Genomic DNA, 26,834 nt, shown 5'->3' on the forward strand with positions numbered 1-26,834 from the left:
GGACTCTCAAAGAATTACAGGCATTAGTGGCTGAGATGGGAGAGACAGTGTATGCAACAATTGCTGCCTGGGAGCTTCACCAGTCACAGCTTTATGGGAGAGTGGCAAACAGAAAGCCACTGTTGAAAAAACTCACATGAAATCTCAACTAGAGTTTGCCAGAAGACATGTGGGAGATTCTGAAGTCAGCTGGAAGAAGGTTCTATGGTCTGATGAAACCAAAATTGAGCTTTTAGGCCATCAGAATAAACCGCACATCATCAAAAACACACCATCCCTATTGTGAAGCATTGTGGTGGCTGCATCATGCTGTGGGGATGTTTCACTGCAGCAGGCCCTGGAAGGCTTGTGAAGGTAGAGAGTAAAATGAATGCAGCAACATACAGAGAAATCCTGGAGGAAAACCTGATGCAGTCTGCAAGAGAACTGCAACTTGGGAGAAGATTTATTTTCCAGCAAGACAATGACCACAAACTAAAGCCAAAACTACACAGGAATGGCTTAAAAACAAAGTTAATGTCCTGAATTGGCCAAGTTGGAGTCTAGACCTCAATCCAATTGAGAATTTTTTGGCTATACTTGAAAAGGACTGTTCATTCACAATCCCCATGCAATCTGACAGAGCTTGAGCAGTTTTGTAAAGAAGAATGGGAAAATATTCAAAGCTGACAGAGACTATTCACACAGACTCAAGGCTGTAATTGCTGCCAAAAGTGCATCTACTAAATACTGATTTGAAGATGAATACTTATGCAAACAGTTATTTTATGTTTTATATTTATAATTAATTTAGATCACTTTGTAAAGATCTGTTTTCACTTTGACACAAAAGAGTCTTTTTCTGTTGATCAGTGTCAAAAATGCCAAATTAAATCCACTGTAATTCAATGTTATAAAGCAATAAAACATGAAAATTTCCAAGGGTGGTGAATACTTTTTATAGGCACTGTATTTCTTATGGTATTATGGTCTTAACCTTCTAGGCTTTCCCAACATTCTTCTTCCTTTTGGGTATCCAGCAGTTGTACTCCGTATTTAATTGTTCCAGAATGTACTTCTCTCTTGTCATCTGTTTATTAACACCTCTTCCAGAAATGTTAGTTGTTCTTTAATTCTCATAATCACTATCACATTCTTTTAGTCAACACTAAACCACGTCATCCATCATCTCTTAGCTTACACTCTTTTTATTCTCCCCATTCTCTCACTTTGCAAGTTTAAGATTTCCCAGTTCGGTTGAAAGGTCACCTCCCTCCACAGATGCTTTCCAGCTTTTTCTGGATTTATTTTGGATTTATATCAGCATTTTTTTTCTTTAGCTTAGATAAATACTTAGAATTCAGATGGAGTTCTTTGTCTTCTTTCTCTTCTCCCTTACCCATCTCCTGGGATTGAGGATGACTTGCTTCCAGTATGACTTTGTGGATTCTGAAGTGCTTCAGATAGCCAGTGAGTCCAGGATTGAGATCAGTCTAAGCCAAGGGGCAAACCACATGGAGAGGCACTTTCCATGTTTGCATGGTTTCTAAATGAATAATACAGCCTTAATGAGTTTAGCTTATGGAACATGGTAAAAATTCATTTGCAAATTTGGCAAGTTCAAGGAAATCTAATTCTTCACAGGTTTCAGAATTGGCTTGAGCTGAAACAAAATGCTTAATAGAAATTTTACAGCTTTTACCCCAGCTGTTGTTAAAACTACAAATCATTTTACACACACTGCTGCCTATCATTTCCTAAAATGCATCAAAAAAATTAAAGTAATCTCATATTTAATTCTTGATCTATGCTAAATTAGTAGCTTTAAAATGGGGGTATTAGCAATTCAAAGTAAATTTATTATCTAAGTATATATATGTTACCATATGCAACCCTGAGATTCAATTTCTTTTGAGCATACCTAGCCATCTGAGAACCGTAATGGACTCAATGAAAGACCGCACCCAACAGGATAGACCAACAACCAATGTGCAAAAGACACCCAACTGAGCAAATACAAAAGAGGAAATAATAATAATAAATAAGCAATAAATATTGAGAACATGAGATGAAGGGTCCTTGAAAGTGAGTCCATAAGTTGTGCAAATAGTTCCATGATGGGACAAGTAAGGTTGACTGAAGTTATCCCCACTGGTTCAAGAGCCTGTTAATTCAGCAGTAATAACTGTTCCTGAACCTGGTAGTGTGAGTCCTGAGGCTCCTGTGCCTTCTTCCTGATGGCAACAGCAGGAAGAGAGCATGACCTGGGTGCTTTGGGTCCCTGATGATGGATGCTGTTTTCCGTGACGGTGCTCTGTGTAGATGTGCTCAGTGATGGGGAGGGCTTTAGCCATGATGGCCTGGGCTGTATCCACGGAGATAAGTAAGAGTATGGCAATGGCTTCAGTGTCCAACAAGCATAGAGGGAAAATTATGTCCATTTCCCCACTATATGGTATACCACAAGATAATGTTTCATGGTGCAAAATTAGGCCATTATTAATATGAAACTGGAATACTTTGGTGCATTCTAACATACCATATACATATGCAGCACAAATTACTTATTTTGGGCTCAAGAAGAATTAACCATTCACTGCAAAGTTCAAGGCAGGGTCTAATACTAACAAGCCAACAAGTTAAAGCAGCTTCGAGAATCAAATGGACAAATATTGTTTGGCCAAAGTGGCAAAACATGGATTCTTAAAAATATTGGGTAGAAAATCTCCGATCATTTGCATTTAATCCACTATGTCATGGCAACTGTACAAATCACATGAAAATGGCCAAATTTTGAGAACTGCCACTACTTTGTTCCATCTTAAGTGCCAAGAACAAATTTCCTCTCTCAGATTTTAATTACCAACATGGCAAAATGATAATACTATCTTGAACTTGAACTTTTGTGAGAATGTTGCTACTTCATGTGGTTTCATCCATATCAGCATCAATTCCAGCTGATGTTGTAATGAGTATCCTTCCCAGGTTCCACCTCCAACCCCTATTGTGACAACCAGGATAATCTTTGAAATATATAGGCAATCCTAATAATGGCAAAATTATTTTCTATTTTCATCTCTGAAATCCTTTGCCTCAGTCTCATTTGATTCTCACTTGATTCCAATTAATGCAAGAATTTCCAACTTCTTCCAATGTTTTGCTCTCCCTGTTCTGTGATCTCCATTACAATTCAGAAGTCTTCTAAAATATCACACTTCCTCAAATCCTGACCACCTTATCACTGTCAAGTAAAATTTCTCTTCCAACAGCAGCCATGCCTTCTACTGGCAAGCTGCAAAGCTCTGGGATTCCCTGTCTAAATCTGCATCCTTCTCACTGTCACACCTCTCTCCTTTGCATCTTTTGAGACCTCTCTATTTGATGAAACCTTTGGCCATCAATCTCAATGCAACCTTACATGGTTTGTGTGAAAAAATGTTCAATTGTGCTCTTCCAAGGTACACACAGGAAACTCAGCTATGTTTGAGGAATGACATAAATAAAAGATGTTGTAATTGGAGAGAACAGACAAAGGAGCAGGTAAGGAGAAAAGGAAAACGAGCTCTGACGCCAGGATATAAACTGAAAGTATTTGCCAGGTGAGATACGAATTGATATGGAGCACGAGTGAGGATTAAACCAACAAGCTGTGAGCAGCTGTCACAGACGGGACTGAGAGCAAACTGTGTAACAAAATAAAGGGGAAGCTCCCGGCAATGAAACAAAATAAATAGGAAAGTTGAAACAGGGAAATATTACCTATTTTTCACTATAAATGCACTTTTGTAAAAAGCCACTTTAGTTAGCTCCAGAGGTAACATTATTTTGCTGTTTAGTGTACCACTGTATTGAATGTTTTGGCAATAATTGAGACATACTGGAGTGTTTCAGCAATGAAACTGATTAGCACTATTAAATCACAAAGGAAATCGGTGTGGGAAGCACAATCTGGCACCTTGCATTGTTTCTGCTCAGTATGAAGAATGGATTTCAGCAATGTGTTACACATGCTGTTTAAGAGTACAAACACCACAAATGTTTTCAATGAAAGGTTAATGGAGAAATTTGGGTGGTTAATAAATAAATTAAGCCAGAGTTTTAAACTACCCTAGTTGGGTGAATAAATACCGTCAGATTCCACTAATCTGAAGCAATCAAGTCATGTACTCAGCTCTCACTAATGCATTCTCCATCCCCTTATTGAACTGGCATTTAATGCACAAGATCATCTTTCACAAGAGCCAACACTTCCACTTACACAGGTACACACACAAAGGAAGAGAATATATACAAAAAGAAACGAAACAAAGTCAATATAGGCACATTCATTGTGGTGTTTTATTTTTGCTGCTTTTGTCATTCTTCCTTCCTTTCCCCTTATGGTAGTTAATAAGCGAAAATACGCTTGTGGTTGAAGTCACTTTCACTGCCTCGCATTGTCCCAATATTTTTGACAATCAACGCACTTTACTAAAGAGTTGTCATTGCTGTGATGCAGAAAATAATTTATGTACAGTATACTCCAGAAAGAAACAATAAACAACTAACTTGTTTTGTGCCAATGATAAATATTAGCCCAGGAACAAAAGTAATTTCCGTTCTCATCAAAACACTGCCCACTAAATCTTTCACAGCTGAAAGGGCACTGGGGGTCTCAATTTAGATTCAGTACTGACTACAGTACAGTGCTGAAGTGTCACCTCTGCTACCGTGCTCCAATATCAGGAGAACAACTTGAAACCATCACCTTTTGACAGAGTAATGAATGTAATCAAATGAAACTCAACTGACAAAGACAAAGAAGAAAAAAAATCAAAAAACAATAAAACTATTATTTTTCATAATGAGCTACTTTATGTATAAGCTGGATATTGTTTAAATCATCTTACAATATGCAAAAATATTAAACAAGAGATTCTGCAGCTGCTGGAAATCACCTATATTGTAACCTTATCACTGTTTCAACTGACTATATGACGCAAGTAAACATAGTAAGAACCCAAAATCTCACAGTCTTGTGATACAAGGATCATGTGGTTGTAAATACAGCAAATCCCTAACAAATTAAGGTGCTTCCCAAATAGGCATAATAACTTCAATTAAAAATCAAGTTGGGACTGAGAGGGACTATTAATAACATGTTTTGAAAGAAATTATTTCCAAAATATTGGAAAAAGCCCAAAGGAGGCAAAGAGGAAGGGAGGCGCGCACAGAGAGAGGGGGAGGGGAGAGGCAGGGGGTAGGGGGTGAGGGTGGGTGGGGTGGCAGTGGCAGGGAGAGCTTTGAGACGAGCAGAAATAGAAATAGTCAACCTAGTTTTGGATACCCTCACCAGAGGAAACATCCTCTCCACATCCACCGTATCTAGTCCTTTCAAAACTTGGCAGGTTTCAGTGAGATCCCCACGCTTTCCTCTGAATCCCAGTGAACATAGGCCCCAAACTGCCAGACGTTCCTCATATGTTAACCCCTTAATACCCAAAATTATGCTCATGAACCTCCTCTGGACTCTCTCCAATGACAATACATCCTTTCTGAGATATGGGTCCCAAAACTGTTGGCAATTTTCCAAGTGCAAGTCTATTTTACCACACATGAGCTCCGTTCATTATAACAGCAGGATAGTAGCTTTACTGCTTTTGGGTCTGGTGGTTCTGGCATGGATTCTACTTAGTCTTCTCCCAACAGTCCATCAACAGGGTGGGTGGGATCCTTCAAGATATTACCCACCCTTTTCCAGCACCTTTCAAAGTTCAAAATTCAAAGTAAATTTATTATCAATGTACATACTGAATGGTATTAACTTTATACTTGCATCCTTCATATACATGAGTAAAAATCTTTACATTACATCTCCATCTAAATGTGCATGTGTAATTTATAATAATTTGTATGTACAACAATATAACATAAAAATATAATTGCGTCAGCATGAGTTACTCAGTCTGATGGCCTGGTGGAAGAAGCTGTTCCAGAGACAGTTGAGTCTTGGCTTTTATGCTGAGGTACCGTTTCCCAGATGGTAGCAGCTGGAAGAGTTTGTGGCTGGGGTGAGTCGGGTCTCCAATGATTCTTCGAGCTTTTTTTTTCCACACACCTGTTTTTGTATATGTCACCAGATACAACACTGAGCATCATATTCTTGTGATCAATCACAGTAAGTACAAGGGATGCAATAAAATCAATGGAAGACTGCATCTAACAGGCCGAAAATAATCAATGAACAATGAACAAACTGTGCAAATGCAAAAATAAAGAGAAATAAATAAATAAACAATAAATATCGAGAACATGAGATGAAAAAACCTTGAAAGTGAGTCTGTAAGTTGTAGGAGCAGTTCAGTGATGGGGAAAGTGAAGTTATTCCCACTGGCTCAAGTGCCTAATGGCTGAGGACTAAGAACTGTGCCTGAGCTTGGCGGTGTGTCTTGAGGTTCTTGTACCTTCTTCCTGATGGCAACAGTGAGAAGTAAAAATGGTCTAGATGCAGAGGGCCCTTGATGATGGACGCTGCTTTCCTGCAACAGCACTGTGTAGATATGCTCAATGATGGGGAGGGCTTTACCTATGATGGACTAGGCCTTATCCACTACTTTGTGTAGATGTATTCAAACAAGGAAGGGCACTGGTGTTTCCATACCAGGCCATGATCCAACTAGTCGATATACTGTCTACCACACATCTATAGGAGCTTGTCAAAGTTTTAGATGACATGCTGCAAACTTCTAAGGAAGTAGAGGGATATTGAGTGACAGATATGACTTAAGTATGACATCACCTTGAAGCAGTAATGACAAAAATCCTCCTGAAGCAACTCCACTATAAACTCAGTGGTGTTAAGTGAATCCAATGCTTTGATGTGATTACCATAAGTAATCAATTTTTCCAAAGCATATTACGATAATCACTGCTGACCAGAAGACTGCAAGCTTTATGTCTAGTTTGAAATCTTGATCTTCAAATATTCTTTTCCTCGGGCAACTCGGACTATGATTACCCATGGGGGATAGTGAATATTATAATCAATGTTGGCCTCATGTTGGCTCATTTGAAATGAATCAGTGAATTCATTAAGTATCTTTTTAAAATCTGTCAGTAATTCACTCAGTAAATTTATGGTAACTATTTCATGAACTTTAAAGGTATGAGGCATCAGATGACTACACTGATTGGGAAACTGCGTTAAAAGATATGAAAGTGAACAAGCAATGTCTAACACTTAAAGAATAAATATATGGTTTGCATCCATTTAACAAAACAAAAACAGAAAAAGTGACTAACAAGAGAAGTTCAAAGAATCATTAAATCAACAGACAAGGCTTATAATGCTACCAAAAAAGCAGTTAAGCCAATGAACTCAAAAGGGGACAATGGCATTTAAAAGGAAAAGTAGAATATCACACTGGCCTTGCAAGAAACATGAATACAGACTGCAATAGCCTCTTAACATGCAGGGAAGAAATGATCAGTTAAAGCTAATGCTGGTGTCCTATGGATAAAGTAGGGAATAAGGATAGGGAATAAGGAAAGGTTAGAGGAATCAACAGATAAATTATATCCATCTTGATAGAAGATAGAGAAGATATCCGGGAAATAGTAGAGAACTCTGTCTATCTACCTGCTGAAGTGCAGTGAGACATTCAAGTTTAAAAAAGGCAGTGAAAGACAGCTGATGTAGGATCTCGACCAGAAACATCAACAATTTCCTGCTCCCTAGAGATTCTGCTCAACCTGTTGAGCTTGACTTTGCATTTGCAGTCTCTTGTGTCATCATTGGCTTTGCAAGGGCAATTTGAGTGTTAGCAAATCAGAGATACAGGAGATTCTGCAGATGCTGGAAGTCTTGAGTACCATGCACAAAGTTCTGGAGGAACTCAGCACATCGGACAGCATCCATGGAGGGCATCAAACAGGCGACATTTAGAGCTGAGATCCTTCATCAGAACTGTAAAGGAAAAGAGCATAAGACAGAATAAGGTGGGGGGTGGAGAGGGGAAGAAATATAAGCTGGCAGGTGATAGGTGAGACGAGGTGAAAGGAAAAGTAGGTAGAGGTAGGGGAGGAGGGATGATGTTAGAAGCCATTCCCGTGGCACTCTCACCCCATCTCTTCTCCTACCCCACCCTCATGACTTGCCCATCCCCTTTCCCTAGTTCCCCACCTCCTTCCCTTTAATTCTTTCTTCTCTCCCATCAAATTCCTTCTTCTTCAGCATTTCTTCTCCACCTTCCACTCCCAGTTTCTCACATTACCCTCCCTTCCCATAGCCACTAACCCTCTCCCTCACCTGGTCTCACCTATCACCAACCAAAGTGCTCCTTCCCCTTCACCACCTTCCTACTCTGGCTTCTGCCTCCTTCCTTTCCAGTCCTGATGAAAGGTCTCAGCCCAGAACATCAACTATTTATTTCCCTCCATAGAAGCTGTCTGATCTGCTGGGTTCCTCCAGTAGTTTGAGTGTTGGCAATGATGTTCACATCCAGCAAATGAAGAAAATGCAGAGACTTTGGAGGATTATTGCAAGTAAAACAAAGATGTAAAATAAAAGCTATTAAGGGAAATTGTTCTGGCTCGAAACATGTGGGAATTCAAATAAGGCTTTCCTTCATTACCTACGGCAGATAATGAAGGGAAATCTCTGGGGAAGGCAGTACTTAGAAAATGGTAAAACTAAGAAAGGTAAAGTACCATTACTCCAGAAAACTTAACTTTCATTGGAACCATTTTGAGGGGAAAAAAAACAGAAAATGATAATTTCAAGGGTAATGTAAGAAACATGGACAGAATTTTTGGAGGTAACCTCAATGTTAAGAAGTGCAAGAGGGAGAGTAAGGTAGAGATGAGATCACAGTTTGAAAGCAGAGTGAGAGCACATACAGAGTGTTTTTAGAACACATGCATCAAACACTGCTGTCTGAAATGAACCTATGACTTCAAAGCTGAGAGTAGCTGTTATTTCACAAACAACAGAAAATCTGCAGATGCTGGCAATCCAACACACACACACACACACACACACACACACACACACACACACACACACACACACACACACACACACACACACACACACACACACACACACACACACACACACACACACACACACACACACACACACACACACACACACACACACACACACACACACACACACACACACACACACACACACACCTCAGCAAGTCAGTCAGCATCAATGGAAATTAGCATGGTCGACGTTTCTGGCCGAAACATTTCATCAGGACTGGAGGAAATAAGACACCATCTTTTCTCCAGTCCTGAAGAAGGGTCTCAGCCCAAAATATCATCTGTACTCTTCCATAGATACAGCCTGACCTGCTGAGTTCCTCCAGCATTGTGTGAGAGTAACTGTTATTTCCATAGTCTCAATTGTTGTTGTTTCGTACGGAAGGATTTTTCTCTTCACACTTCTAATTGGTTTTTGTCCAGCCACTCCTCCTATTGAAAAGTCAGCTTACTTCATGATGAAGTGTGGCCTGGGAGGGGCAGACGCACGTCTGTCCATTCAGGAGTCGGGGTTGGAACACCATGGTCCTGAAAAACGTTCTCATTTTTACTGTGTACTGTACCAGCAGTTATGGTTGAAATGACAATAAAAGTGACTTGACTTGACTTGAATATTCATCTGGCATCTCATCCACAGCCATTCCAACATGGGTGGCCAAACTGGCATTGCCTGCTGGAGTCCTTGAAGCATGCAAGCCTCCATATGACATTAACGTATTGATCCAGGTTGTGGAGGACAGTCTCAGTAAAATAACAACACACACAAAATGCTGGTGGAACACAGCAGGCCAGGCAGCATCTATAGGGAGAAGCGCTGTCGATGTTTCGGGCCGAGACCCTTCGTCAGGACTAACGAAGTCCTGATGAAGGGTCTCGGCCCGAAACGTCAACAGCGCTTCTCCTTATAGATGCTGCCTGGCCTGCTGTGTTCCACCAGCATTTTGTGTGTGTTGTTGTTTGAATTTCCAGCATCTGCAGATTTCTTCGTGTTTAGTCTCAGTAAAAGTTGGCTGCAGGTCTTCAAGTAACAACTTAGTAAGCTTTTCTTGCAAAGATCTTTATGGATCAGTATAGCCTGCAAGTTTATTAATGACACAAGTTCAGCCTCACTTTCTTCCCTCCTACCAGCTTCAGGGCTGCTTAATTTCCCTTCCTTCAAGCACTAAAATTTTTCTTGAATGTGTAATTTTAAGCTGTTACTCATAATTGATAAATCTCACTTGAACCTTTCCAAGTTACCACTGCAAGCTCAGTTTCTGGGAACCTGGCCAATGCCATGGGTATTCATTTTACCACATATCAATGCTCCCCATAAGGGCTCAGCGGGCAGATAGTGGAGAGTCTCAAACAAAGAGCAGAAACTTAACGGCAGTGAATTTTGGATAGAAAACTAGTTGGAACAGTTGCCATCTCAAACTGCAAAGACAGTTTCCCCCTTGTGCAAATATTATGATTTCAAAATTACCAAAAATTCTTTAAAAATATGAAGCAGATGAATAACTGGAGTTACCTTTTGAAATTCTTCTACAGTTACCGTAATACATTTTAAAATGCAATGAATATATCACGGGGAGTAGTTTCTATTCTGAACTGTGAATGAAGAAGGGAAGTGTTTTAGTCCTGTACTGTTGATACAAAGTTTCTTCAAAGAATTGTATTTGCAAAGTTTTATGCTCTGATTAAATATGTTTGCCTTCATTCTGATTGTTATTGCATTAATTCAGTATTTTACCAGTCCTAACTAATGAAAGTAGAATTCAACCAATTTGGAACAGGCAAGTAGCAAGAGCAGTTCAGAGGCTATGAACCCTGCAGCAAGTAACTCATTTCCTAACTCCCCAAAGCCTATTCACCATCTACAAGGCTCAAATCAGGAGTGTGAAGGAATATTGTCCAGTTGCCTAGATGAGTGAAGCTTCTACGTCGCTCAGGAAGCTCAACCACCATAAATCCTGCTTCTGTGGCAGCTTTTCCAGCACCATTAACCATTCACCACCAACACATAGTAGCACCAATTGTACCAAGAATGGACAACAAATCACCAAAATTCCTTAAAAAGAACATTCCAAATCCAGTTAGAATGACAAGGACGGCACAACAATGGGCACACAACCACATGGAGGTGTGACTCCACTTGGAAATATATCACTGTGCCTTCACCAGTGCTGGTTCAAAATCCCGGAACTCCCTCATAACAGCATTGTAGCTACTCCCACACCTCAAGGATTGCCGTTAAAGAAGGCAGCACACACCACCACCCTCTCAAAGGATTGGCAATTATAGGTTTAGTCAGCCTGTGACGCCTACATCCCTTGAATGATTAAAACTGAAAGTTAGACCACACAATTATTCATTATTTCAAAGTCAATTTATAGTTTCACCTCATTCAATTCAGCCAAATTAAAAGCATCAATATTGGTGTTCTTGCAGATTTTTATAATCTTTTAATGATTATCCTTTGATGCTCCACACATCACTTATTCAGTTTTTTTAAATCTGCTTAATTATTTTCTGTTGGTCCTTGTTGCCCCAAAGTTTTGACTACGATCAAACATTGATCAAACATTGTGGGCAGGACTACTGAAGTAGATTAAATAGCTGAGAAATGTGGAGCGAGAAAGAACTAAATGCACAAATCAAGACTGGAAACTAAATAGTTCCAGATGAAAATAAAACCGCCTTTAAAAAAAAAAGGCACCGAAAAAAAGGATTTCTGTTTCCTGATTTAAAAATGAGTAGTGTAGTAGATAGATATCTTGCGCTTCTCTTCACAAATGAACTGGAAGTGAAATCAAAGCAGTTTCACAAGAAAAAAAAAGCTGATGTGAAAATTTTAAGATGATCAGTTATATGGTAAAAGTACAGTATTCTAACTTATTTGCACACTGCATCAAACAAATCATAGCTTAACTGGAAGACAATTAATTTCATTCCACAATGAAAACAATTTGTCCAATCTTACAAAACAATTAACTTCTTTAATCAATAAGAGATCTGTCTTATTCAATGATAAGATTGTACAGTGTTCTTTACAATCAGTACATAACCTATATATTTCAAAGTTGATGATTAAATAAGGAAAGTGGTGAATGAATGAGAGATCAACTTATACTCTACCATTTGCAGTACTTTGCTGCAAGAACTGCAAGGAACTTTTGGGGAAATTAGACAATGCATTTCTTTCCAACCTAGTTATCAGACGGAAGCAAATGATTTACAGAGTTCTGGGAAGAGATAATTGAAAGATAAATTAATTTAAAATAAGAAAACAAAAGAAATTGATCTTACAGAACACATAGTTTTAAATAAGCTTGATGAGAGTTACTAATGCAAAATAAGATGGAAGCCCTTTAACATCATATCATTTTGTTATATGAAATGTGGATTTCAATTCATAGTGATAATCTGTTCTCTGGTTGTTTCAGTCCGATACTGTGAGTTGATTAGTTTCAGTTAATAGCCACAGGCCTAAAAAAAATTGATCTAACATAACACATACAATTTTAAATAAGTTCGATGACGGTTACTGATGTAAAATAAGATGGTAGCCTTTTAACATCATACCATTTTGTTATATCATATGTGGATTTCAATTCATAGTGATAATCTGTTCTCTGGTTATTTCAGTCTGATAGTGTGAGTTGGTTAGTTTCAGTTAATAGCCACAGGCTTAAATTACTCTCTACACAAAATAAATGTGCAGCAAATGGTTCTCTTATGGTTTCAAATACATAGCACAGGAATATTTGCTCCAAATGTGGCATGTATCAACCCTACAACCGATTTATACTGAGATAATATCAGTGATAACATCATTTCAATTGATAGAAAAATCAGCAAATGAAAAAACTGAAGGGAAGAAAATCAATTTGCATTTACAGCTCATCTTTGAACATACTGTAAATGGGAGAAATGGAATTTTAAATACATGACTTCTGATCTAACAAACAATTGGGAATTGCCACACCAGAGACAATAGTTTACCATGACAAGCTTACCTGACTTTGCAGTTCACTCTGTTGCTTCAAACGGAGGTTTTCTGGTGTATCAGCAACTATGGTGAATTGCTGCTTTGGGTAATGGCTGAAACAATAAGACAGAGTAGCAATCAAAAATTAATAAAATATGTTATGCACAAAAAGAACATGTACATCATTTCTGCAGAATAAAATTATGCCTGTGGATTGAAATCAGAATGGGAATGGGAAGTAGAATTAAAATGGGTGGCCACTGAGAGATCCCGCATCTTCTGGTGGACAGAGTGTAGGTGCTAGGTGAAATAGTCTCCTATTCTATGTTGGGTCTCACTGATGTACAGGAGGCCACTCCGGGAGCACCTCATCCCTCCCCCTCCCAGCGCCACCTATCACCTTGTGTTTCTCTCCCCCCTCCCTCACCTTTTAAATCTACTCATCTGTTTCTCTCCAGTCCTGCTGAAGGGTCTCGGCCTGAAACGTCGGCTGTGTTTTTTTCCATAGATGCTGCCTGGCCTGCTGAGTTCCTCCATGAGTAGATTTGAAAGGTGGGGTGTTGCTTGTCTCCATTCAACATCATTAAAAAAAAAAATCTGATCATTTACTTACTCACAATTGCCCCACTTCTGTTGTGCATTATTTGGCTATCCAATCTCTCCACAGCAGTGGTGCATAAATTGGATCACATGGCACATTTCATTAAGCACAACTTAGTCATAAATCAACTTCCTCAAGAGCATGACAAACCAAGTGATTACTCCTGGGTGAAATAGTGCATGATAGGACCAAGACCAGGAACCTCCGCCTGCTCGATACGTAAGCATTTGTTACAGTCGCAGTGTTGTAGATCAATACAGCACAGAAACAGGCCACTTGGCCCCTGCAGACTGTGACAAATTGTAATTGTTTCATCACATTGACCCATACTTGGGCCACACCCCTCTTATCGACGTACTTATCCAAATTTCTCTTAAATGTTAAAATGAAACCCACCCCCCACCATTTCCTCTGGCAGCTCATTCCACACTCTCACCCCTCTGAGGGAAGAAAATCCCCCTCAGATTCCCCTTCACCATTTAATCTTTCACCCTTAGCTTATGACCTCTGGTTCTAATTCCTTTTTTTTTCCCAAATCTGATTCAAATTTATCACATATACATTGAAACAGAGTGAAATTCGTTGTTTACATTAACAACAACACACTGAAAGATGCACTGGGGGCAGCCCGAGTGTCGCCACACATTCCTACACTGTTCAGCAGCACAACACAAGCAGTGACACCACCAACAACAGAACAAACACCTTCCTCATCTCAACAAACCCACTCACAAACACAGACGGTCCTCTAACTTCAAGTCAGGGCGCCTCCAGGCCTCTAGTACTGGGCACCGTACTCTCTGAAACCGGGCTTCCATACTTCAGTCCTATGCCTGGACATGCAGAAATTGAGTCTCTGCCCTCCAGAGGAGCCATTCCCGACCTTCAGGCCTCTACCTTCGTACTTCAAGCCTCGGGCTTTTACCTCCAGACTTGCCGAGGACTGGACTTCAGCCTTCAGCTTTGCCCTCTGGATGCCGAGGTCTGAACTTTAACCTCCAGACTTCGCCAAATTCTGGGCATCGATCCGAGGATTCAATCAGAGTTACAGTGAAGTAGTCACCCCGAAGGTGCAGGAGGCGAGTAGCTGGATGACCGTCAGGAGAAATGGAAATGTAAATAGGCAGTTAGCGCAGTGCACCCCTGCAGCCATTTCCTTCAATAATAAGTATACCATTTTTGATACTGTTGTGGGGGAATGACCTCCCAGGGGAATGTCATGGAGACTGTGTTACTGGCACTGAGCACATGTCCGTGGTGAAGAGGGGAGCAGTAGTGATATGGGACTCAATAGTCAGGGGAACAGCTAAGAGATTCTGTGGACATGAATGGGACACCCAGATGGTATGTTGCCTCCCAAGTGCCAGGGACGTGTCAGATCGTGTCGACAGCACTTTGGAGGGGGAAGAAGAGCAGCCAGATGACTTTGTACATATCGGTACCAATGATATAGGGAGAGCAAGCAAAGAGGTCCTGATGAGAGAATTTAGAGTGCTAGGCAGAAAGATGAGAAACAGAGCCTCTGGGTGGTAATCTCTGGATTGCTGCTTGTGCCACACGTCAGTGACAGTAGAAACAGGATGATTTGGCAGATAAATGCGTGGTTGAGAAGCTGATTCAAGGGGCACAGCTTCAGGTTTTTGTATCATTGGGATCTCTACTGGGGGATGTATGACCAGTTCAAAACCGATGGGTTGCACCTAAACCTAAGGGGGACCAATATTCTCACGGGCAGGTTTGTTAGAGCTGCTGGGCAGGGTTTAAACTAATTTGGCAGGGGAATGGGAACCAGACTGTCAGGAAGGGCAGACAGATGATATGACTTAGTTGCAGCCAATAAGCTGACTATCAGTGCATTAGGGATGCAGAATCAAAAAGGGTAGCAAATACAGTACTTAAAGTGTTATAGCTCAATGCATGGAGTATAAGGAATAAGGTGGATGAACTTGCTGCATTCTTACAGACTGTCAGGTATGATGTTGTAGCCATCACTGAATCATGGCTGAAAGATGGTTGTAGTTAGGAGTTGAATATCCAAGAATTACATGTTGTATCGGAGGGACAGGAGGGTAGGCAGAGGGGGAAACGTGGCTCTACTGGTAAAGAATGGCATCAAATCAGTAGAAAGATGTGACATAGGATCTGAAGATGTTGAATCCTTGCTGGTTGGTTTAAGAAGCTGCAAGGGTAAAATGACCCTGGTGGCTGTTATATGCAGGTCTCCCCAACAGTGGCTGGGCCATGGACAACAGATTACAATGAGAAATAGAAAAGACACGTCAAAAGGACAATATTATCATAGTCATAGGAGATTTCAACATGCAGGTCAATTGGGAAAATCAAGTTGGAAATGGATCTCGAAAGAGTGAGTTTGTTGAATGCCTACAAGATGGCTTTTTAGAGCAGTTTGTCGTTTAGCCTACTAGAGGATCCACTATACTGGATTGAGTGTTATGTAGTGAACTGGAGGTGATTAGAGAGCTTAAGGTAAAAGAACCCTGAGGAGGCAGAGATCACAATATGATTGTTCAACTTTAAATATGATATGGAGAAAGTAAAGTCTGACATAGCAGTATTTCAGTGGAGTAAGGGAAATTACAGTGTAATAAGAGAGGAACTGACCAAAGTAAATTGGAAGGAGATGCTGGCAGGGATGTCAGCAGAACATCAATGGAGCGAGTTTCTGGGGGGATAAAAATGAGGAAAGTGCAGGATAGATGCATTCCAAAACCAAAGAAATACTCAAATGGCACAATAGTACAACCATGGCTGACAAGGGAAGTCAAAGCCAATGTAAAAGCAAAAGAGAGGGCACACAAAGCAAAAATTAGCAGAAAGTCAGAGGTTTGGGAAGCTTTTAAAAACCTACAGAGAGCAACTAAAAGAGTCATTAGGAGGGAAAAGATGAAATATGAAAGCAAGCTAGCAAACAATATCAAAGTGAATAGTAAAAGCTTTCTCAGGTATGTAAAAAATAAAAAGGGTGAAAATGGATATAGGGCCGCTAGAAAATAAGGCTGGACAAATAATAATGGGGGACAAGGAGATGGCAGATGAACTAAATGAGTATTTTGAATCAGTCTTCATTATCAGTGTGCCAGGTGTTGAAGGGTGTGAGGGAAGAGAAGTGAGTGCAGTTACTATTACAAGGGAGAAGGAGCTTAAAAAACTGAAAGACCCAAGGGTATACAAGTCACCCGGACCAGATGAACTGCACCCTAGAGTTCTGAAAGATGTAGTGATGGAGATTGTTGAGGTATTGGGAAAGATCTTTCAAAGATCATTGGACTCTGGCATGGTGCCAGGGGACTGGAAAATTGCAAATGTCACCCCACTCTTAAAGAAAGGAGGTAGGCAGCAGAAAGGAAATTATAGGCCAGTTAGCCTGACCTCAGTGGTTGGGAAGATGTTGAAGCTAATTGTTAAGGATGAGGTTATGGAGTACTTGGTGATACAGGACAAGATAGGACAAAGTCAGCATTGTTTCCTTAAAGGAAACTCTTGCCTGATGAACCTGCTGGAATTCTGAGGAGAGTACACATAGGATAGATAAAAGTGAGGCAGTGGATGTTGTATATTTGTACTTTCAGAAGGCCTTTGACAAGGTGCCATGGATGAGGCTGCTTAGCAAGTTAAGAGCCCATGGTATTACAGGAAAGTTATTGGCGTGGTTAGAGCATTGGCTGATTGGTAGGAGGCAGTTCCTTTGAGTGAACATAATTATTAGCCTTTACTAGTCCAGTCACATTGACTCCATTGACAAAGTGCTACAACACTTCTATTTCCTTAGAAGGCTAAATAAATTTGGCATATCCCCTTTGACCTCAGTGATCTTTATAATGCACCAACCTATCCAGGTATATCACAGAGCAACTACACTGCCTGCAACCACAAGAATTTGCAGAGTTGTGAACACATCCCCCTTCCATGGACTCTGTCTGCAAGTCTCACTATTTTTGTAAAGCAGCCAGCATAATCAAAAACCCCACCCACTGCAGGAATTTGCTCTTCTCCTCCCTCTCATTGAGCAGAAGATACAAAAGCCTGATATTACTAGGCTCAAGGACAGCTTATACATCACAGTTATAAGACTATTAGATAGTCTCCTTGTATGATCAGATGGACTCTTGACCTCACAATTTACCACATTATGACATTGCACTGAATTGTCTGTCTACACTTTCTTTATAGCTGTAACACAAATTCTGCATTCTGTTATTGTTCTTTTTTCTCCTTTTTACTGCCTTGATGTGCCAACATGGTGAAATGATCTGAATGGAAGGCTTGGAAATCGGTTTTTCACTGTACCTTGTTAAATGTGACAATAATAAACCAATTCAATTTATCAATTTAGCTCATGCCTCAGTAATGTCACTGGCAGTACTCCAATACCATAGGAGGGTTATGGACCAACAGAACAGAGGCAAACCTGTGCCCATCTGCAAGGAGCCTATTCCCACAAAAGAAAACAGAGCAACCATTTACTACCTGGACCACTCTGACATATTTGCAGCCTCTGGGTATTTCAAGGCCATGCCAAATGATTTCCTAGCACAGCGGAGGGAGGAGATATTGGCTGTGCATACAATAAAAAAACCTATTTGATGTTTTCTATCAGAATGCAAACAAATAATTGTCCCCATCACACTTCGATCCTTAACACCAATGTGTTTCACCAATTATAAATTGAGAAAGCCGAGAGAGAGCAACAAACCCCTTCAGAGCTTGCAAGTGGCCATAATGGATCATCAAAAGATTTACTAAAATAGCTCACTGCTGCTGTTTAGAATAGTATGCACATCAAGACATTAAGTTTATTTTTGCATTTCCCAAATGAGTAGTGAATATCACACCTGAGAAACAACTTGTTTACAGATTTCCATTTTTTTCTCTCAGTACTTCTATCAAATCATCCCAGATTCTACCACTCACCACACACTCAAGACAATTTATAGCAGTATAGTAACATACTAACCTACATGTTGAAGGATGTGGGAGCAACCCCATGGAATTGGAATATTATTGTCACAAGTCCATATTTTGCATGCTCTACAGACAGATCATTCCAAAAACACGTATTGTACATTCAGACAGTACAAAAGGGAAATCAACAGAATTTAGGTTTAAATGTGCAGAACAATTATAATAGATATAAAGAATAGATCTGCTGAAGGCAGCTTGAAATCACAGTGGACCATGCACACAGACAGCATTGGAGGTCATGGTTGAATCAGGGTGCTGGTGCTGTGAGGCAGAAGTTCTACTATATGTGCACTATGTCGCCCTGGGTCTTCCTCGGCGGCTCTATCTGAAAACGTGCAAGTCTCATTTTAATAAGTTTCTAAAAGTAAACGACTCAGTGCAATGTCAAATGCCATTTTTAGTCAGTTTTGTGAGTGCTTGCAGGAAAACTGAATGGACTTTTTCAGTGCTCAAAAAAAAAATTGGAATCCAATTTTTGGACAATGCTTTCCTCTACTCTGGGATATATGGAGTCGTGAAAAGAGACATAAAATTACAATTGTTTTTTTCCACTTAACTCTGCAACATTTGACTACTGAAAAGACAGTACTCACATTAAATTCGAGGAATTATTCTGTGCTGATTTGACTGTGACATTACATATTTAATTATTTATTGTTAAGCATATTTATTTATTACTATTAGTTGAAGCAGTAGAAAGTGAAGATTATTCTAGTTCAAAGGTGCTGAGATGGCAAGCAATAACGATTAATGGTGCGTTTTTTCACTCTAATACATTCTTCCTTTGTTTCTGCCTTCCTTAAATAGAAGGCAGTAAGGAGCACACATTCTCCAACATCATGAGTTGGAATCATCGCCATGGCACCCACCATAAACCAGCATATGCAAATTTGAGTAACATGCCAGACATTAAAACAGAGCATGAATACCAATAAGTAAATCATTTGCAAATTAACTGAGATCATAGCTTCTTATATTCCAAGGAATTATTCCACAGAAAAATATGAATAAAAATATTAAAAGGCAAGTTGACAAACACAAATCAGAGTTTGGACACAGACAGTTACAGACTCTAAACAAATAGATACTAAATTTTCCGTCTAATGTATCAGTTTCCTCGTCCTTTTTTTTTAATATTGTGTAACTATAAAGTTGGCATCACTGGCAACATTTATCACCCATTCCAGTTGGCACAAAAGGAGATGGTGAGGAGCCACCCTTTTGAAGAAATGCAGCCTTGGAGAACATAGTCTTACAACATTGATGGGTAGGTGGTTCCAGGATTTAGACCCATCATAAAGAACAATGTATCAGAATCAGATTTATTATCACTAACATTCATGTCACAAAATGTGTTGGTTTGCAGTAGCAGCCAGTGCAATACAAAAAAAATTACTATAAACAATAAGAAGAATATATTAAAAAGAGTGCAAAAGATGAGCACAATAATAAGATAGTATTCATGGGTTCATAGACCATTCAGAAATCTGGTGGCAGGGGGAAAAAAGCTGTTCCTTAAATATTGAGTGTGCATCTTCAGGTTCTTGTACCTCCTCCTTGATGGTAGCAATGAGGAAAAGGGCACGTCCTGTGTCCTGAGTGATGGGGGCGGGGGTAATGGTCTTTAAAGATAGATGCAGCCTTTTTGAGGCATCACTTTTTGAGGATATCCTTGATGTTGGGAGGTTAATGCCAATGACAGAGCTAGTACAAGTTTATAACTCTCTGCTGCTTTTTCGAATCCTCTGCCTCCATACCAGACTATGATGCAACTGATCAGAATGCTCTCCATGGTACGTCTATAGAAATTTGTTAGCCTTTGGTAACACCAAATCTCCTCAAACTCCTAATGATCTCCCAATGAAGAAGTCAACATTCCAGTTGCAGAGGGCAATACAAAAACCCAAGTACTGAGGAATTGCACAAACAATTCAACATTGTGTAACAGCCAAACATCCTAATTTCTGTCATTACAATAGAAGGGAGAATCATTGATTAACCAGCTGAAGATTACTGGGCCCAGGACAGTTCTGAGGAAGTCCTGCAGGATGACTGAGCACTAGGATATCTGCTCCTGCCCAACAAACATAACCATCATCCTTTCTGCCAGGTATAACTTCAACCATTGAGAGTGTTGACCAAAAGAGGGTAGATGCTGGAAATCTAAAATAAAAACAGAGAACACTAGAAATACTCAGCAGATCAGGAATCACCATGCAATAAAAGTCCAGACAGAGCTCTGGCTGCCAACCTGGTCTACTGCTCCTGATGTGATTTCCATTACATCAGCAAAACCAAGCACAGATTGGACAATTATTTTGCAAAGTACCTATGCTCACTCTCCAAGTGGCCATCTCAAGTTCCCAGTTGTACGTCATTTCAATTTCCCTTTCCACTCCCACAATGACCTGTCAATCCTTGACATTTCCACTGTCGAGGTAAGGACCAACACCTCGTATTCTGCCTTGGTAGTCTACAACCCAATGGTATGAACATTGAACTTGACAATTTCAGGTCATCTTCCCCTCCAGCAGGCTCTTTCCACCTTCTCTCTTCCTCCTCCCATTCCCCATTTTTGTTCCCTTTTCCTCAAACCAGCCCATCCCCACCACCATCACCTCTCATCCCAGTCCATCTCCTAGTAATATTCACCTACTACACTCACAGTTCACCCAAAGGTTTCCCTCTAGCCCACAACACTCCCTCTTCACCACCTGCTTCTGGTTCTGGTATTTGCCATTCAACTCTCCCGTACAATGGTTCCCATTATCACCTCTACTTATCAGAATCCAGCACTGGTAGTTCCTTGTGTTCCTGCTTCTCTCCCTCCAGCTGCTGTCTCCAACCTTCACATTCTCCTACCACACCTCATTCTACTTGCTTCTACGTTTTGCCCACTCTCTCTAAATCATAACCACCATTGCTATGTCACTATCTCCCATCTCCACCCGGTTTCCCTCCCCTACCTAACACATCCTGCCTGTCATCTTACTTAGTCCACCAATCCCTGGAGTCATGTCTTACCACTCCCCTTCTCCATATTACACTGGCCATTTTGACTCTTCACGCTTGGTCCTCGTGCAGGATTTCAACCTGAAACCTTGACAATTAATCGCTCCCCACAAATGTTACTTGACCTACCGAGTTTCTCCAGCAGATTGCTTATTGCCTAATGAATAAATATTCTTAGAATAACTTCTTTACAAACATATTAATAAAATACAGGATCCTCTACTTGGTTGTATTATTTTTCTTTTCAGGATTTGTTACTTTGTCCTGCTGTTCTCATTTTTAACTTGTTTATGCCAAACAGAAACAAAGTTAAATTGACAAGGTGCAGCCAGACACTAACGTTCTGTAATTTATATCCAACTCTAATATGACAGCTTAACCTGCACTATATGCTGATGAGTGAGAAACTCACACCAAGGTAATATGTGCCTTCTTTAAAAATGCAAAAGGAATCTGAGAGAGAAAAAAAATCACTGGGACCTGAGCTACAATTTCAGTCACCTAACAGCAAGGGACTGTTCCCATCTGTAACGTGCGGCCAATGAATTCACTTTCCTGCCTGTCAAGAATATTGATCAGCAGGGAACAATGGAGAAATACATATGCTCAAAAGCCATTTACAAACCTTAGCTTAATTCCTACAATGCCAGTCTTCAGATCTTAACCACTCTTGGAGCCAGATGACAGGCTCTCACCATAAGTAAAATGTTCAGTTATTCAATTATTCAAGATTCATCTAGAAAATTACTAAGCGTGCAATCAAAGCTGTGGATATAGCATATTTTGACTGTCAAAATGCATTTGATAAATTGTCAAATAATTGTTTTTGTGAGGCTCATGATAGTAAAGTACTGGCATGGCTACAGAAATAGCATAAGGATGAAGCTAAACACTTCTACACTTTCCCAATTGGCAAGATACAGTATGCTTGCCTGAATGCCAACAGTTGAGATGAGCTTTTTCTTTTATTCACTTCAGTATTGTTAATTTCACAAAATACTTTACACTTTAATCAAGATTTTCATACATTACTTTCAGAAGCTCCAAAGAATAATCATATAAACTTAAGGTACAGTATATGAAAGCACCTGGAAAACAATTGGGGCCAGAAATTTTTCATCGTGCTGCTGTGCAATGCCATATATGTGCAACTGGACCATAAAGGTCATTCCTCCACCATCTCTACTCTCCAGAATGGAGAGGACACGAAATGGGAGCTAAAAGTTGATTGTGAATCCGTGTGAGGCAATGACACTTGAGTGATAGGAAGTGTGATCATGGGACAGATACTGAGTGGATCGTTATGGTAAGAGATGATTGTAAGGTGGGGATGAGGAGATTTTTGTGACTGGGTTGCGAAGATGACAATTTTGGTGGTGCTGGGGAAATTATCACACTGGGTACAGATGAGGAGCTTATTGTGAGGGAGCACTGAGTTGGCATTTAAGGGATAGCGTAAGAGTTGATCATTTGCTGAGCACCCAATGAGATTGTGGTTGGGAATGAAGAAAGGAACTGTAATGGTGCTGAGATGAATGTGGGAGGCAGAATTGAGATGATTTTAACAAGGAGCTCTGAGGAGATAATTATAAAGAAAGCCTAAGCAAAAGACCATATCCAGAGACTGGAGAAAAGAACTGAAGGCTGTGTGCCAAGAGGAAATAAAAAAGATCATTGTGAGGGCTAAAGACATGATTGCAGGGGTGGGGATTAAGGTTTTATATTCACATTTCAGTTTGACGTCAAGCCACTCAGAACATTTGAGAAAATAAAACACTTGAAGAGCAATTGTAGTGAATACAGCAAGTACCTAACACTTCTTATAAGATATAGAAATAGAATTACGTCATTCAGCCCATCAAACCTGCTTTGCCATTTGACCATGACTAATTTATTTTCCCTCCCAACCCCAGTCTCCTGCCTTATCCCTGTAACCTTTGACTCCCTTACTAATCAAGAACCTATTCAACCACTGCTTTAAATATTCCTAATGACTTGGGCTCCACGGCTATCGTTAGCAATGAATTCTACAGATTCACTGCCCTCCAGCTAAATTCCTCCTCATCTTTGTTCAAAAGGGATGCCCTTCTATTCTCAGGCTCTGCCCCTTGGTCCTAGATGCTCCCACTATTGGAAACATCCTCTACACATCCACTCTATCTCGGCCTTTCAATATTCAATAATTTTCAGTGAGATCCTTCTTATTCTTCTAAACTCTAGCGAGTACAGGCTCAGAGCTATCAAACGTTTTTCATACATTAACCCTTTCATTCTTGTAAACCTCATCTGGACCATCCCCAATGCCAGTACATTCTTTCTTAGATATGGGGCTCAAAACGGCTCACAATACTCCAAATGTAGTCTGACAACACCTCATAATACTTCAGCATTACAGCCTAGTTTTTATATTCTAGACCTCTCAAAATGACTGTTAATATTGCATCTGTCTTCCTGACTACCAACTCAACCTGCAAGTTAACCTTAAGGGAATCCTGTTATAGGACTCCCAAGTCCTCTTGCACCTCAGATGTCTGAATTTATTCACTGTTTGGGAAATAGTTCACAGCTTTATTCCTTCTACCAAAGAACATGACCATACATTTCCCTGCAATGTGTTCCATCTCCACTTCTCTTCTCATAATCTGAGGAAGCAGGGAGTCCGCAGTCCTTCTGCAGAGTCCCTCCTTCCTCAACACTATCTGCCCCTCCAGCTGTCTTTGAATCATCTTCTGACTTAGCTACACGGTCATCAGTTCCATCATCCTGATCATTAACAGTAGCTAAAAATAGTGGGCCCAACATGACCTCTACAGACTGTAAATAGTCATTAGCAACCAATCAGAAAAGGCCTCCTTTAATCCCACACTTTGTCTTCTGCAAGTGGATAATTTTGTCAATGCTGGTATCTTTCCTTTGATATCATGGGCTCCTATCTTGTTTTTTGCAGCTATACCCTGACAAAGGCTTTCTGAAATCGACACAAAACAACATCCACTCACTCTCCTTCAGCTATCCTGCCTATTATTTCCTCAAAGTATTCCAACAGATTTGTTAGGCAACATTTCTCCTTAAGGAACTTTGCTGACTTTGGCTATTTTAGTGTCTCCCTCCATGTACCCTGAAACCTCATCCACAATAATTGCTTCTAACATCTTGCCACCACTGAAGTCAGGATAACTGGACTATAATTTTGTGTCTTTTGTCTCCCTCCCTTCTTAACGAGTGGAGTAACTTTTAAGTTTTTCTAATCCTCCAGAACCATTCCAGAATCCAGTGATTCTTGGAGATCACTACTAATACCTCCACAATTTCATGAGTTACCTGAGGTGTAGTCTGTCTGGTCCAGGTGACTTATCTACCCTCAGCCCATTCAACTTCCCAAGTAATAGTGACAAAACTCACTTTTGCTCCCTAACACTCTCTAGTATCTGACATGCTGCTGGTGTTTTGTACAGTGAAGAATTATGCAAAATACTTATCGAAGTTTGTGAGCCACTTCTTTGATCCTCATTACTACCACTGCAGCACTATTTTCCAGTGACCCAATATCCACTCTCACCTCTCTTTTATTCTTTATATATCTGAAAAAAAACTTTTGGTATCCTCTTTATTGGCTAGCTTACTTTCATCATTCATCTTATCTCTCAATCTTTTTTTTAAGTTGCTTTCTGTTGGTTTTTTAAAAGCTTCATAATCCCCTAGCTTGCCACTCATTTTTGCTAAACTGTAATGCCCTCTTTTGCATTTATGCTGTCTTTGACTTCCGTTGTCAGCCAAGGTTGCCCCATCCTCCCTCTAAAATGTTTCTTTGACTTTGGGATGAAACAATTCTGCGTCTTCTGAATGACTGCCAGAAACTCCATTTTTGCTCACTGTCATCCCTGCTAGTGTCCCCTTCCAATTAACTTTGGCCAGCTCTTCTCTCATACCTCTGTAGTTACCTTTATAACAGTTGAATATCAATGTATCCGATTTTAGCTTTTCCCTTTAAAACAGCGAGGTGACTTCTATGATACTGTGATCACTACCACCTGAGCTGTCATTACCTTAAGCTCCCTAATCAAATTTGGTTCAATACGTAACACTCAATCCAAAGTTGCCTTTCCCTAGTGTTCCTTATCACAAGCTGCTCTAAAAAGACTTTGTAGGCATTCTACAAATTCCTTCTCTTTGTATCCACACCAACCTGATTTTTCCAATCTACCTTGACCATTGTAACACTGTCCATTTTACATGTCTTTGTACCCCACAGTCTGGCTACTGTTCAGATGCTTCTGTACAACTCCAACAGGGTCTCATTACTGTTGCATTTCCTTAACTTTACCTTCGAGGATTCTGCATTTTCAGATCCTATGCCATTTCTTTCTGAGGATTTGACTTAGTTTTTTAACCAACAAAGCTACACCACTCCTTCTGCCCACCTGCTTTCCCTTTCCATATGATGTGTATCCTATTAAGGTATAGATAATAAGCTCCAAGTTGTGATCATTCTTCAAAACAACCATAAGACATAAGAGCAGAATCTGGTCATTTGGTCAAACGAGTCTGATTCACCGTTTCATCGTGGCTGATCCAATTTTTCCTCTCAACCAAAATCTAATGTGTTCTCCACATATGGCTCATCCCCTGACCAATCAAGAACATACCACCACTACCTTAAATATACATAAAGTCTTGGCCTCCACAGTCGCCTGTGGCAAAGAATTTCACAGATTCATCATTCTCTGGCTAAAGAAATTCCTCATCTCCGCCCTTCTATTCTGGGGTTGTGTTCTCTCATCTTATATTTTTCCACCATAAGAAACATCCTCTCCATATCCACTCTATCAAAGCCTTTCACCATTCAATAGGTTTCAATAAGGTTTCACTGAGAATGACTTCATTCTTCTCAATTCCAGTGAATACAGGTCCAGAGCCAGACACTCTTTCATATGACGAGCCATTCAATCCTGGAATCATTTTTGTGAACCTCCTTTGAACCCTTTCCAGTTTCAGCACATGCTTTCTAACATAAGGGGCCCAAAACTGCTCACAATTGATGCCTCACCATTATATCCTTGCTTTTATATTCCAGCTAATTATTAATGCTAACATCACATTTGCCTTCCTCACCAGAGACTCAACCTGCAAATGAACCTTCAGAGAATCCTGCACAAGTCTCTTTGCACCTTACTTTTTTTTTGTATTTTTCCTCCTTTAGAATACAGCCAACCCTTACATTTCTTCTACCAAAGTGCATGACCATACACTTCCAGACAC

At 40.1% G+C, this 26,834-nt stretch overlaps 1 protein-coding gene across 2 annotated transcripts in view; it reads right to left on the minus strand.

Annotated features, from left to right (window-relative positions):
• Positions 1 to 26,834, minus strand: part of nebl (nebulette) — a 313,389-nt gene that overhangs the window by 150,314 nt on the left and 136,241 nt on the right. For both annotated transcript variants that reach the window (XM_073054631.1, XM_073054632.1), the window contains exon 3: positions 13,008 to 13,092. In XM_073054631.1, the coding sequence (XP_072910732.1) occupies positions 13,008 to 13,092 (85 nt within the window). The remainder of the gene's footprint in view (positions 1 to 13,007; positions 13,093 to 26,834) is intronic.

This window comes from Hemitrygon akajei, chromosome 8 (assembly GCF_048418815.1).
Source record: "Hemitrygon akajei chromosome 8, sHemAka1.3, whole genome shotgun sequence".
Taxonomy (NCBI): domain Eukaryota; kingdom Metazoa; phylum Chordata; class Chondrichthyes; order Myliobatiformes; family Dasyatidae; genus Hemitrygon; species Hemitrygon akajei.